This window comes from Zosterops lateralis, assembly GCF_965231275.1.
Source record: "Zosterops lateralis genome assembly, chromosome: 26".
In the NCBI taxonomy this organism is placed as follows: domain Eukaryota; kingdom Metazoa; phylum Chordata; class Aves; order Passeriformes; family Zosteropidae; genus Zosterops; species Zosterops lateralis.
The window spans coordinates 3841138-3854076 of NC_139786.1; the positions used below are offsets into that span (position 1 = coordinate 3841138).

Genomic DNA, 12939 nt, shown 5'->3' on the forward strand with positions numbered 1-12939 from the left:
CAATCCCTGACAGATTCCTGTCCCCAATCCCTGTGGATCCCTGTCCCCAATCCCTGGTGGATCCCTGTCCCCAATCCCTGGTGGATCCCTGTCCCCAATCCCTGTGGATCCCTGTCCCCCAGTCCCTGGTGGATCCCAATCCCTGTGGATCCCTGTCCCCAATCCCTGTTGGATCCCTGTCCCCAATCCTGTGGATCCTGTCCCCAATCCCTGGTGGATCCCTGTCCCCAATCCCTGGTGGATCCCTGTCCCCAATCCTGTGGATCCTGTCCCTGCGTGTCTCGGTGGCGCTGACGAGGACTTTGTGAGGACTTTGTGTCATCCCAGGTGTGCGCGGGGAGGGAGCGGCTGTTTTGACTGGAGTCCGTGTTTATCCTGGGAGTTCCCAGAGGGGAAAGAGCAAGGCCTGGCTGCTCCACACCCTCGATAAGGAGGAATTACTGAGGGGCAATTTGCCTGTGCCCAGCTGTGCCCCCCACGTGCTGTTTATCCTGGGCTGGGGGAGATTTTTATCGCCGAGGCCACAGGGTTTGGTTTGGGGTGTGGCAGGCACACGTCTCACCTCTGTCCCTGCTCTGTTCCCAGGCCTCTGCGAGTGCTTTTATCTCCTAAACCAACAGGGCTGTGCAGGTTTTCCAGCTGGTGGCTTTCCCCGGAGCTGCCTGTGCAAACAGCTCTGCTGGGTGTCCCCTCCGTGTCCCCCCGGCGCGACAAGGACAAGGGGCGTGTGGAGGCGGCGGCGGCCAGGGGAGGATGTGGAAAATAAAAAACAATAAACCCAGCTCAAAGAACAGGAAACCATCTCTGAGCTCATCTCCACACCTTCGGGAGGAACGCCAGGCTGAGGTTTCCTCTCTGAAAAACGTCGAGATCTCACCAAATTCTTCTTCTTCTTCTTCTTCTTCTTCTTCTTCTTCTTCTTCTTCTTCTTCTTCTTGCCCAACGTGACGTCAGCAGGAAGCTGAGACTGAGCTGAAACTCCCCCCGAACACCCTGGGAGCTCAGCAGTGGAGGAAAACCAACTCCAGAGGCCTGGGAGGATGGAGAAAAAGCAATGTTTGCTTCCCAAAATGCTCCAGAGCAGATGGGACAGCGACAAAGGGTCGGGCAGGTTCTTTTCCAAGAGGGAACATGGAGCAAGAGAAGTGGAGCAGAGGGAGGAGGGACCTTTGTGGTCCAAATGTGGAAATGCCGGGTGGAAATCCAGCCCCCAGCCACACAAATCCACCCAGGGGAATATTTAAAGCTCCTTTATGGGGTGAGGGAAGCTGCCTGGACATGTCCCCAAACGTGTCCTGGCACGTTCTGTCCACACATCCCCAAGTCCCCAAGGGGGACTTACAGGTGACAAAAACAAAGCATGAGGGGGGTGAAAAAATCCAACAAAATGGGGGTAGAGGAGCAGAGTTGGGAGCTGATAAACCCCTGGGAATCCAGACGTGCTGTGGGGCATGGAGCAGTCCCAGGCTTGGCCCGGTGTCCCTGTCCCGGGTTTGGCTCAGTGTCCCTGTCCCAGGTTTGGTTTGGTGTCCCTGTCCTGGGTTTGTCCTGGTACCCCTGTCCCAGGTCTGACTTGGTGTCCCTGTCCCAGGTTTGCCCTGGTGTCCCTGTCCCAGGCCTGGCTCAGTGTCCCTGTCCTGGGCTTGGCTCAGTGTCCCTGTCCCAGGCTTGTCCCGGTGTCCCTGTCCCAGGTTTGGTTTGGTGTCCCCATCCTGGGTTTGTCCCGGTGTCCCTGTCCTGGGTTTGGGGCTCAGTATCCCTGTCCCAGGCTTGGCCCGGTGTCCCTGTCCCAGGTTTGGTTCGGTGTCCCTGTCCTGGGCTTGGCTCAGTGTCCCCATCCCGGGCTAGTCCCAGTGTCCCTGTCCCAGGTTTGGTTCGGTTTCCCTGTCCTGGGTTTGGTTTGGTGTCCCCATCCCGGGCTAGTCCCGGTGTCCCTGTCCCAGGTTTGGGGCTCGGTGTCCCTGTCCCAGGCTAGTCCTGGTGTCCCTGTCCCGGGTTTGGCTCAGTGTCCCCATCCCAGGCCAGTCCCAGTGTCCCTGTCCCGGGTTTGGGGCTCGGTGTCCCTGTCCCGGGTTTGGCTCAGTGTCCCCATCCCGGGTTTGTCCTGGTGTCCCTGTCCCGGGTTTGGCTCAGTGTCCCCATCCCGGGCCAGTCCCGGTGTCCCTGTCCCGGGTTTGGCTCAGTGTCCCCATCCTGGGCCAGTCCCGGTGTCCCTGTCCCGGGTTTGGGGCTCGGTGTCCCTGTCCCAGGCCAGTCCCGGTGTCCTGTCCCTCCTGTCCCCCAGTCTCACACGGTTCCCGTTGCACAGCCCGGCTCTGCAGGCCCTGCTGCAGGCTGGCTTTAAGCCCTGCCTTGTTGTTTACCCTCCCAGCCAGGCCCAGTTCCCGGGGTCACACCCGGGTTACCAATCACAAACCCGGATTAAACATTTTAAGCCCAGTTTACCCCTGGGCTTTTTTCCCCCCTTAAATTCCCACTGATGGTGCTGAACTGGTGTCACCGAGCAGGTGACAGTTGTCTGTCCCTCCTCCGGCACAGCCACATAATGAGATTTAAACCAGGACAACACATCCATTATTTTATTTATTTTTTACATTTCTAGACCGTTCCCAACGATTTTTTTCCCCTTAAATTTTAAGAAAAGCAGCCTTTGGGTGCTCAAATTGACTGAGACAACCTTCAAATCCTTCCCAAAGCTTGGGGGAACCTTGGCGGTTGATTCAGCGAGTGGGACACGGTCGATGAACAGGATTTTGGGTGTTAATTCTTTATTTTGGGTGTTAATTCTTTATTTTGGGTGTTAATTCTTTATTTTGGGGCTGTTTTCCTGCAGGACACAGGGAGGGAAGAGTCCCCCTCACTGGGATTCCAGGGCAGAGGTGGAATTGGGGTTGCTGTGCCTCGTGCCCTATAAACTGCAGAATTCAGGGTGTCGTCACACCAAAAAAAAAACCAACAAACCCACAAGGAGTCCAAGCGTGGCGTGGGAACTGCTCCTCTTGGGTGAACATAAAACAGCCCGAGCTGCTGACTTGCAAAGCCTCAGTCCCTGTGAGCACCTCGGGTTTTTTAACCCTTGACTGAATGCCAAATAATGTTCCCCTTTTCATTTATTTATTTATTTAATTTTTTTTTTTTTTTTTTAATTGTGAAATTTCCAGCTCGACTGGTTTGGAGCCTCATTTGGATACGGAGGAGGGTTTGGGAGCCTATCTGAGCTCCTGGTTCCTGTCAGACCAGTTCCAGCCCCAGCCTTGGCCAATCCCTGGGCAGAAATTTATTGAGTTCCAGTTGTTGGTTTGTTGTTTTCTCTTTTTTTCTTTAAATTAAAATTGAAATCGAAACGCTGTCAGCTAAATACGGGGCTGGAAACTTAACCCCGACCACAACAGCCTCAAAACTCAGTTCTCTTTTTTTAAAACCCAATTTTATTTTTTTTTTCTGATGGTTCCTTTGCTCTGTAGTAACTCCTCCCTGGTGCTTTACTCTTGCATTAAGCCTCGAACTCTGCCTTAAAAACCCTCAAGGCCAGAAATTAGGGACTCATAACCCGCTTAGAGAGGCCCTTGAGCTCCACAGGAAATCTCCTATTGGAAAAGGCTTAACGGGGCCAGCCAAGCTGATTTGGGATCACCAGGAATAAATAAATAAATGGGAACCGTGAATTTGGGGAATGATGCCCCAAATTTAGGGGGAGACCAGGGGAACCTGCTGGGGGATAAATAAATAATGGGAGCTGTGAATTTGGGGAATGATGCCCCAAATTTAGGGGGAGACCAGGGGAACCTGCTGGGGGATAAATAAATAAATGGGAGCCGTGAATTTGGGGAATGATGCCCCAAATTTAGGGGAGACCAGGGGAACCTGCTGGGTCGGGTTGGCTCATCCTCATCAGCGCCTAATGAGCGCAGTTAGACCCTAATGGGCAATTAATAGTCGGGGTTATTATGGCTATTTCTATTTCTGGGCACAGTGCAGTGACTCAGGGCTGGAGGATTCCATCCCAATATTCCTCAGGCCGGCACAAACCAGCCCTGCTTGTGAGCTGGGATGGCCAAGCTCAGCTAAGAAGAAAAAAAAACCTCATGGGATTATTTTTTAATTTGGTTTTTCTGGCTGTTTTTTGGGGTTTTTTGCACCGGGATGGTTGTGCAGGATTCCCATTTTTTTTCCTAAGTGTGTTCAAAGCTCTGGAGCTGTGCTGGGTGTTTATCCAGCCTCTTCCAGGGGTTTCTGGAATATCCAAACCCTGTAACGTGCTGGGCTCTCCCAGGTTTCTTTCATATGTGGTGCTGACTTAAAAAAAAAAAAAAAAAAATTAGAGAAAAAAAACCCCAACTCCTTAGACTTTAATCCTCGGGTTTATTTCAAAGCTTACAAAGGCAAATCTGGCTTGTGGCAGGAGATTTGCCTGATTTCTTCTGCTCTGGGGATGAATGGGGGGCGGCAGATGGGGAGGGGAGGATTTGGGGAGCCCTTGGCAGACCTGACCCCACCCCAGGCCTGCTGCACTCTGGAGCTGCCCAGGGCACGAAACGGGGTCAGTGCAGAGCCCTGCTGGGGCAGGAGCTGCTGAATTCCCCTTTCCCACAACTTCCAGAGCCATTTTCCTTCCCCTGATCCCTGCCCCATTCCCAGTTCCCCTTTCCAGGCTCTGCACATTTCCCTTGATAGGAAATCCCATGTGCAGAGCAGGGATGAAACCAGCTCCAGGCTGCCAGCAACAAAAGCCTCAAAGAATCCTTTTAGACCCCAAAATACTGAGAAATAATTGGGAATTTGAGACCTGGAGGAAGGAGGTGCTGGAAAACCTCGATGTCACCCCCACTTTTGGGGGGAAAAATGGGTGATGCTGCCCTTTGCCCAGCAAATTCAGGATAATTTCCCAATGGGACAGGACCCCAAGGGTCAGCAAGTCCAGGATAATTCCCAATGGGACAGGACCCCAAGGGTCAGAAATCCAGGATAGTTTTCCAATGGGACAGATCCCTAAGGGTCAGAAATCCAGGATAATTCCCAATGGGACAGGAGCCCAAGGGTCAGAAATCCAGGATAGTTTTCCAATGGGACAGGACCCTAAAGGTCAGCAAATTCAGGATAATTTCCCAATGGGACAGGACCCCAAGGGTCAGCAAATCTGGGATAATTCCCAGTGGGACAGGACCCTAAGAGTCAGAAATCCAGGATAGTTTCCCAGTGGGACAGGACCCCAAGGGCCAGCAAATCCAGGATAGTTTCCCAGTGGGACAGGACCACAAGGGTCAGCAAATCCAGGATAGTTTCCCAGTGGGACAGGAGCCAGGAAGGGTCAGGAGCAGCCCCAGAGGGTGGGATGTGCTGGCAGGGCCCTGTGCTGCTCCTCCTGCCCCAGGAGCAGCTCCATGGGCACGGCAGAGCCTCCAGAGCTCCTTCCCTGCCCTGGCTCATTCCAGCAGCTCGTGGAGTTGCCAAATGAGGCCCCAGCCAGGAGGAGAGGGCGTTTTCCTGGGGATCAGAGCAGAGCTGTGGCTTTGGGTCCTCCCCCGGTGCTGGAGGAGGCTGCCAGGCAATGGCTTGGAACAACCCCGGCTTCTCTGCCAGGGAATATTCCTGCAGGATCCCAGTCCTGCCCTTGATAGCAACTCTCCCATGGCTGATCAAAGCCCAGGGCTGGGCCTCCCACTGCTCTGTAGCTCGGGGCCAGTTTCTGCAGGAGCTCTCTGGGGCAGCGTGGCAGGGCCAGCTGGGCCAGCTGCGGGCTTGTGGTGGCTCCCAGGTGCTCCTTCATCTCCCACAGCATCAGGGCTCCTCCTGTCCCTCCTCCTGGGCTGCCTGGGAGCACCTGGGAGCACCTGGGAGCACCTGGAGCCTCCGTGTTCTGTCCCATCCCCGCTTGCCTTGGCTTGTCCTGATTCCCCCCCAAGGGTAGGACACGTCCTTTGGTCCTTCCTCCTGCTCTGCCCAAATTTTGGCTGGAAGGTCTCAGCCCTCACCTCAAAGGCTCCTCCAGGCAGGGGTGGGAGTGGCACTGTCACCTCTCACCTCCTGCGTGGGACATTTGGGAAGTTCTCCTTTCTTTAGGGAGCTCTGGGATGGTCCTGGCTTTGCCCAAGGGACAGGGATCCACGGGTGTGACTCGAGGAGGGACATTTGGGGATGGAAATGCTGCTGGGAAGGGCCCTCCTCTGCAAAGGGGGGTTCGGGGGGTGGCAAAGGGCGTTTGAAGGAGGTTTCTGGATGGGAAGAGCTTGGAGCCTCTTCTAGGGGGGTCCAGGAGAGCTGGAGAGGGGCTTGGGATGAGGGATGGAGGGACAGGACACAGGGAACGGCTTCACACTGAGAGAGGGAAGGTTTAGGCTGGATATTGGGACGGAATTCCTCCCCAAGAGGGTGGGGAGGCCCTGGCACAGCTGCCCAGAGAATCCCTGGAAGTGTCCAAGGCCAGGCTGGAGCACCCTGGGACAATGGAAGGTGTCCCTGCCCATGGCAGGGGGTGGCACTGGATCATCTCTAAGGTCCCTTTCCCCATCCACCCCCCGCTCGTGGGGGACTCTGAGCAAGGGCAGCTGCCCAGGAGCCCCAACCCCTGCACGGGGGCCTTGCTGAGTCCCTTGTGTCCCTGTGTCCCTATGTGCCTGTCCTGTCCCTGTGTCCCCTGTCCTTGTGTCCCTGTCCAGTCCTTGTGTCCCTGTGTCCCTATGTGCCTGTCCTGTCCCTGTGTCTCTGTCCCTGTGTCCGTGTCCCCCTGTGTCCCTGTCCAGTCCTTGTGTCCCTCTCTCTCCCTGTGTCCCGTGTCTCTGTTCCTGTGTCCCCTGTCCTTGTGTCTCTCTCCTGTCTCTGTCCCTGTGTCTGTGTCCCTGTCCTGTCCCTAAACCCCTGTGTCCCTGTCCCTGTGTTCCTGTCCCTGTGTCCCTCTCCTGTCCCCCTGTTCCTGTTTCCCAGTGCCCCCATCCTGTCCCTGTGTCCCTGTCCCCCTGTCTCTGTCCTTGTGTTCCTGGCCCCCTGTCCCTGTCCTGTCTCTGTCCCCCTGTCCCTGTATCCCCTCTGTCCCTGTGTCAGTGTCCCTGTCCCCCATCCCTGTGTCCCTGTCCCCCTGTCCCTGTGTCTGTGTTCCTGTCCCCAATCCCTCTGTCCCTCGTCCCCCTATCTGTCCCTGTATCCCTGTCCCCCTATTTGTCCCTGTCCTGTCCCTGTGTCCCTGTGGTGTCCCTGTCCCCAATCCCTGTGTCCCTATCCCCCATCCCTCTGTCCCTGTCCCCCTGTCCCCCTGTCTGTCCCTGTCCCCAATCCCTATATCCCTGTCCCCCTGTCTGTCCCTGTCCCCCTGTCCCCCTGTCTGTCCCTGTCCCCAATCCCTATATCCCTGTCCCCCTGTCCGTCCCTGCCCCCCATGTCTGTGTCCCTGTCTCTATGTCCCTGTGTCCCTATCCCCCTGTCTGTCCCTATGTCCCTGTCCCCCCGTCCCCCCGTCTGTCCCTGTCCCCCTGTCTGTCCCTGCCCCCCATGTCTGTGTCCCTGTCTCTATGTCCCTATGTCCCTGTCCCCCCGTCCCCCCGTCTGTCCCTGCCCCCCTGTCTGTCCCTGCCCCCCTGTCCCTGTGTCCCCCCGTCTGTCCCTGCCCCCCCCAGGTCACCCCGCTCCTCCCCCCGGCAACCGCCCCTCTCTTCCTTGTGACGTCACCGCGCTGAGCTCAGCCCTCATTAGCATACCGCGCATTTGCATTCCCTCATTTGCATGGCGGGGGCCGGGGCCAATGGAACGCGGCGGCCGCGCCGTGACGTCACGCGGGGCCGGGCCTATATAAGCGGGGCGCGCAGGCGGCGGCGGCGCAGAGCGGGAGCGGCGCCGAGGGGAGCGGAGCTGTTCTCCCCGTCCTTCCTTCCCTCCGTCCGTCCATTCCCGGGATGAGCCACCGCCACGGCCACCGCCGCGGGCCCCGCGCCGACATGGTGCCCGAGATCGCCGCCGCCGTGGGCTTCGTGTCCGGCCTGCTGCGGACGCGCGGCTGCGTCAGCGAGCAGCAGCTGCAGGTGTTCGGCGGCGCGCTGCGGGAGGCGCTCACAGGTGAGGCCGGGGGGGAGAGCGGGGCAGGGGCTGTACGCTTAGCGGGGCTCTGCTTGTAGCCCTCGGCAGCGGGAGCCCACTGGTGTCCTTCTGGAGTGTTCCCCGTGTGCCTTCCAGGACCTGCTGTCCCTCCCGAGTGTCCCCTGTGCTCCTTCCAGGACCTGCTGTCCCTCCCGAGTGTCCCCTGTGCTCCTTCCAGGACCTGCTGTCCCTCCCGAGTGTCCCCTGTGCTCCTTCCAGGACCTGCTGTCCCTTCGAGTGCCCCCTGTGCTCCTTCCAGGACCTGATATCCCTTCGAGTGCCCCCTGTGCTCCTTCCAGGACCTGGCGTCCCTTCTAATGCTCCCCCGTGTGCCTTCCAGGACCTGGTGTCCCTTCGAGTGCCCCCTGTGCTCCTTCCAGGACCTGCTGTCCCTTCGAGTGCCCCCTGTGCTCCTTCCAGGACCTGATATCCCTTCGAGTGCCCCCTGTGCTCCTTCCAGGACCTGGTGTCCCTTCGAGTGCCCCCTGTGCTCCTTCCAGGACCTGGCGTCCCTTCTAATGCTCCCCCGTGTGCCTTCCAGGACCTGGCGTCCCTTCGAGTGTTCCCTGTGCTCCTTCCAGGACCTGCTGTCCCTTCGAGTGTCCCCCCCCGTGTGCCTTCCATGACCTGGTGTCCCTTCGAGTGCTCTCTGTGCTCCTTCCAGGACCTGGTGTGCCTCCCGAGTACCCCCCGTTGTTGATCTGAGGACTTGGTGTCCCTCCTTGGTGTTCTCCGTGTTCCTTCCAGGACCTATTGTCCCCTCCGGGATCCGGTGTCCCTCCTTGGTGCCCTCCGTTTTTCTTCCAGGACCTGGTGTCCCCTCCCGGGTCCCCATGTCCCCTCCAGGACCTGGTGTCACTCCTGGGTGGCTCCTGTGTCGCCCCTGGGTCCTGGTGTCCCTCCTTGGGACCCCCATGTCCCTTCCAGGACCTAGTGTCCCTCCTTGGTGTCCCCTGTGTTCCTCCCGAGTGGCTCCCGTGTCACTTCCAGGACCTAGTGTCCCTCCTTGGTGTCCCCTGTGTTCCTCCCGAGTGGCTCCCGTGTCACTTCCAGGACCTGGTGTCCCTCCTTGGTGTCCCCTGTGTTCCTCCCGAGTGGCTCCCGTGTTTCTTCCAGGACCTGCTGTCCCTTCCCGGGTCCGGATGTCCCTCCTAAGCCCCCCCATGTCCCTTCCAGGACCCGGTGTCCCCTCGGGGCGCTCCCCAGTGTCCCCGGGCTCGGGCTGTCCCGGTGTGTCCGGGCTGTCCCGGCCCCACAGACCACCCCACTGATCCCAAACCCCCCGGTGTCCCATGCCGGTGTCCCCGGGCGGGTGGGGGTCCCCTCCCGGTGTCCCCGGGCTGTTATCGGCCCGGCGGGAGGCGGCCGGGGGCGATAAGGGCTGGCGGAGCGCTCCGGGCTCCGGGCTGGGGCAGCTTGGGGTGGGCGATACCTCTATCTGCCCCGGACACCCCAGTCCCGGCCCCACAAATGGTCCTGCCGGGGGTTTTGGGGTCAAACAGCTGCCCCTGTGGAGCCCTAGGCCCCTGCAGTGGGGTCTGGGCTGCCAGCACTGCCCCCTCCCCTTGGGGAAGGGGATTTGGGGTCACATCCCTTGGGGACAAAGGTTTTTGTGCGGTTTGATTCCTGTTGCTGTGCTCTGTCCCTTTCCAAAAGTGCTCCAGGGGGGCTCTGCCCTGGTGGTGTTTGGGATTTGGCCTTTAAACGCCAGGTTTAATGGGACCGAAAGGATGTTCTTTAGGATTTGGACTTTAAACCCTAAATTTTGTGGTGGCTGAGGGTCCTAAACTCCCCCTGCCAGCTGGGAAAGAGCCTTTCCTGGGATATCCCTGCTCACTGCTCTTCTCCCTCCCTTCCAGAGCGCTGCAAACACCACTGGTTCCCTGAGAAACCCTTTTAAAGGGGTTGTTCAGGATTTGGGATTTAAACCCCAAATTTAATGTGAGTTAAAGGCCCCAAACTCCACCTGCCTGAGGGATATTGTCACTGCTCTTCCCTGTTCCCTCACAGGGCACAACAAACACTGCTGGTTTCCTGAGAAACCCTTCAAAGGGGGTTGTTCAGCATTTGACCTTTAAACTCCAAATTTAATGGGAATAAAGATCCTAAACTCCATATTTTTGCTATGATGGGCCCTTTCCCAGGATAATTCTGCTCACTGCTCTGCCTTCTTCCTCCCCAGAGCACTACAGACACCACTGGCTCCCCAAGAAACCCTTCATGGGGTGTGTTTTAGGGTTTGGGCTTTAAAACTCAGATTTAATGAGAACTAAAGGCCCTGAACTCCATATTTTTGCTATGAACGAGCCTTTCTTGGGATATTTCTTCTCACTGCTCTTCTCCCTCCCTCCCCAGAGCACTGCAAACACCACTGGTTCCCTAAGAAACCCTTTGAAGAGCGTTCTTTAGGATTTGACCTCCAAACCCCAAATTTGGTGGAAACTAAGGCCCTAAACTCCCATTTTTTTTGTCACGAAGGAGCCTTTTTCAGGATAATTCTTCTCACTGCTCTCTCTTTTCCCTTGGCAGAGCACTACAAACACCACTGGTTCCCCGAGAAACCCTCCAAAGGGTGTCATTTAGGTTGTTTTTGGGATTTGGCCTTTAAATCTCACATTTAATGAGAACTGAAGACCCTAAACTCCATATTTTTGCTACAATGGATCCTTTCCCGAGATAATTCTGCTCACTACTCTCCTTTCTCCCTCCCCAGAGCACTACAGACACCACTGGTTCCCCAAGAAACCCTTTGAAGGGCGTTCTTTAGGATTTAGCCTTTAAACCCCAAATTTAATGAGAACTAAAGACCCTAAACTCCATTTTCTTGCTATGAACAAGCCTTTCCCGGGATATATCTTCTCACTGTTGTTCTTTTTCCCCCCGCAGAGCACTACAGACACCACTGGTTCCCCAAGAAACCCTTCATGGGGTGTTTTTTAGGGTTTGGACTTTAAAACCCAAGGGCGTAGTTTAGGTCGTTTTTGGGATTTGGCCTTTAAACCTCACATTTAATGAGAACTAAAGACCCTAAACTCTATATTTTTGCTACGATGGACCCTTTCCTGGGATATATCTTCTCACTGCTCTCCCTTCTCCCCCTGCAGAGCGCTACAGACACCACTGGTTCCCTGAGAAACCCTTCATGGGGTGTTCTTTAGGATTTAACCTCTAAACTCCAAATTTGGTGGAAACTAAGGCCCTAAACTCCATTTTTTTAATTTTTTTTTTGTGGGATGCAGCCTTTCCCAGGATATTTCATCTCACTGCTCTCCCTTTTCCCTCCCCAGAGCACTACAGACACCACTGGTTCCCCGAGAAACCCTCGAAAGGCTCCGGGTACCGCTGCATCCGCATCAACCACCGCATGGACCCTCTGATCAGCCGTGCCGCGGGGCACATCGGACTGAGCCTGCCCCAGCTGTACCAGCTGCTGCCCAGCGAGCTCACCCTCTGGGTGGACCCCTACGAGGTTTCCTACAGGATCGGGGAGGACGGATCTATCTGTGTCCTGTACGAAGCCAAACCTCATCAGCATCACCACCATCAGCAGCCCGGTTCTTACGGAGGGATGCTCACCTGCAAGAACCAGATGATGTTGGGCCGTGCCAGCCCTTCCAAAAACTACATCATGACTGTCTCCAGTTAGAAAAAAAAAAAAACCTCCCTTCCTTCCCGGCCCAAAAAACTCCAAAAAAACATAGGAAAAAAAATAATAATAATAATAATAATTCTCCTCTCTGTCCTTACACTGCCAAGACACAGGCTACTGTAATACCTCAAGCTGAGGATCTATTTTTAAGATGAAGAGCTATTTATATTTTTTAGAAAACGAAACAAAAAAGGAGGAAAAAAAAAAAAAAAAAAAACCAAAAATCCAAAATTAAAACGTCGGGCGCCGCCCTTGAGCCGAAGGCGGTGCCCCAGGTGCCTTTTCTAAAAGCTGGTTTTGACCTCGTGAGTTTGTTTTTTTGGTTTTTTTATTGTTATTGTGAAGCTGAGATCTACCTAAATTAATGTTGGATGGTGATTTTTTTTTGGGGCTCACCTTGGAGAAGCCTGGAATGGAGGATGGATGATGAGGGGGTGAAGCTGTTGTTGGTTGAGTTGTCACTTTTGTCACCGTCCTGCTGTTTGTGCTGTGACCTCTCTGGGGCCTGGATTTGGTGTCACCTCGGGGCTGGGTGACCTTGGGGACAACTGGGATCCTCCTCGTGGTTTGATGTGTTCTGATTTTCTGCCAAGCTTTGTCCCCAACCCTTCCACGTCACCTCCAGGTGCAGCCAGCCCTGGGAGTGTCCCCAGGGCGGTTTGTGGTGGCACTGAGGGGACGTTTCCTGGTGCTGCCGGTCCCCTGCTGTGTCACCACGCGGAGAAAAGTTCTCCAGACCTTCCCAGGACCAGCTGTGAATCCCAAATTTCGTGCTCAGCCCAGCCCTGGTGGCCTCTGTGTGTGTGTGTGTGTGTGTGTGTGTGTCCCCATCCTGGTGTTGTCACCTCCTCTCCCAAAGAGCTGGAGCCACCCCTTGTCCTGTTGGTGCCTGACACCCCCTTTTTGCTGCCTTTTCTCCCCAAACCTGGAGTTTTCAGGGTTTAAAAAAACCCCACAAGAACCTTTTGGGGAGTTTTTTTCCTCCCTCTGTGGGATTGTTCAGGTGGTTTTTTCTCCTCCTCAATCCTGGAGGTTTTGGGGTTCAAAAAAACCCCATAAGAACCTTTTGGGGAGTTGTTTCTCCCTGTGTGGGATTCTTCAGGTTTTTTTTCTCCTTTTCTCCCCAAACCTGGAGCTTTCAGGGTTTAAAAAAACCCCACAAGAACCTTTTGGGGAGTTTTTTTCCTCCCTGTGTGGGATTCTTAAGGTGTTTTTTTTCTCCCCAA

The 12939-nt window shown here is 55.7% G+C and overlaps 1 protein-coding gene across 1 annotated transcript; it reads left to right on the forward strand.

Moving 5' to 3' along the window:
- Window positions 1-7819: 7819 nt before the first annotated feature.
- Window positions 7820-12003, forward strand: BTG2 (BTG anti-proliferation factor 2). The gene is made up of 2 exons (XM_083878313.1): window positions 7820-8043; window positions 11352-12003. The coding sequence occupies exons 1-2, from the start codon at window positions 7884-7886 to the stop codon at window positions 11708-11710; spliced, it is 519 nt and encodes a 172-aa protein (XP_083734439.1). The 5' UTR covers window positions 7820-7883; the 3' UTR covers window positions 11711-12003.
- Window positions 12004-12939: the final 936 nt, after the last annotated feature.

Coding starts and splice junctions, on each gene's coding strand:
- BTG2 (XM_083878313.1), top strand. CDS start 7,884: ATGAGCCACCGCCACGGCCACCGCCGCGGGCCCCGCGCCGACATGGTG. Junction 8,044..11,351: donor GCTGCGGGAGGCGCTCACAG/GTGAGGCCGGGG, acceptor TTCCCTCCCCAG/AGCACTACAGACACCACTGG.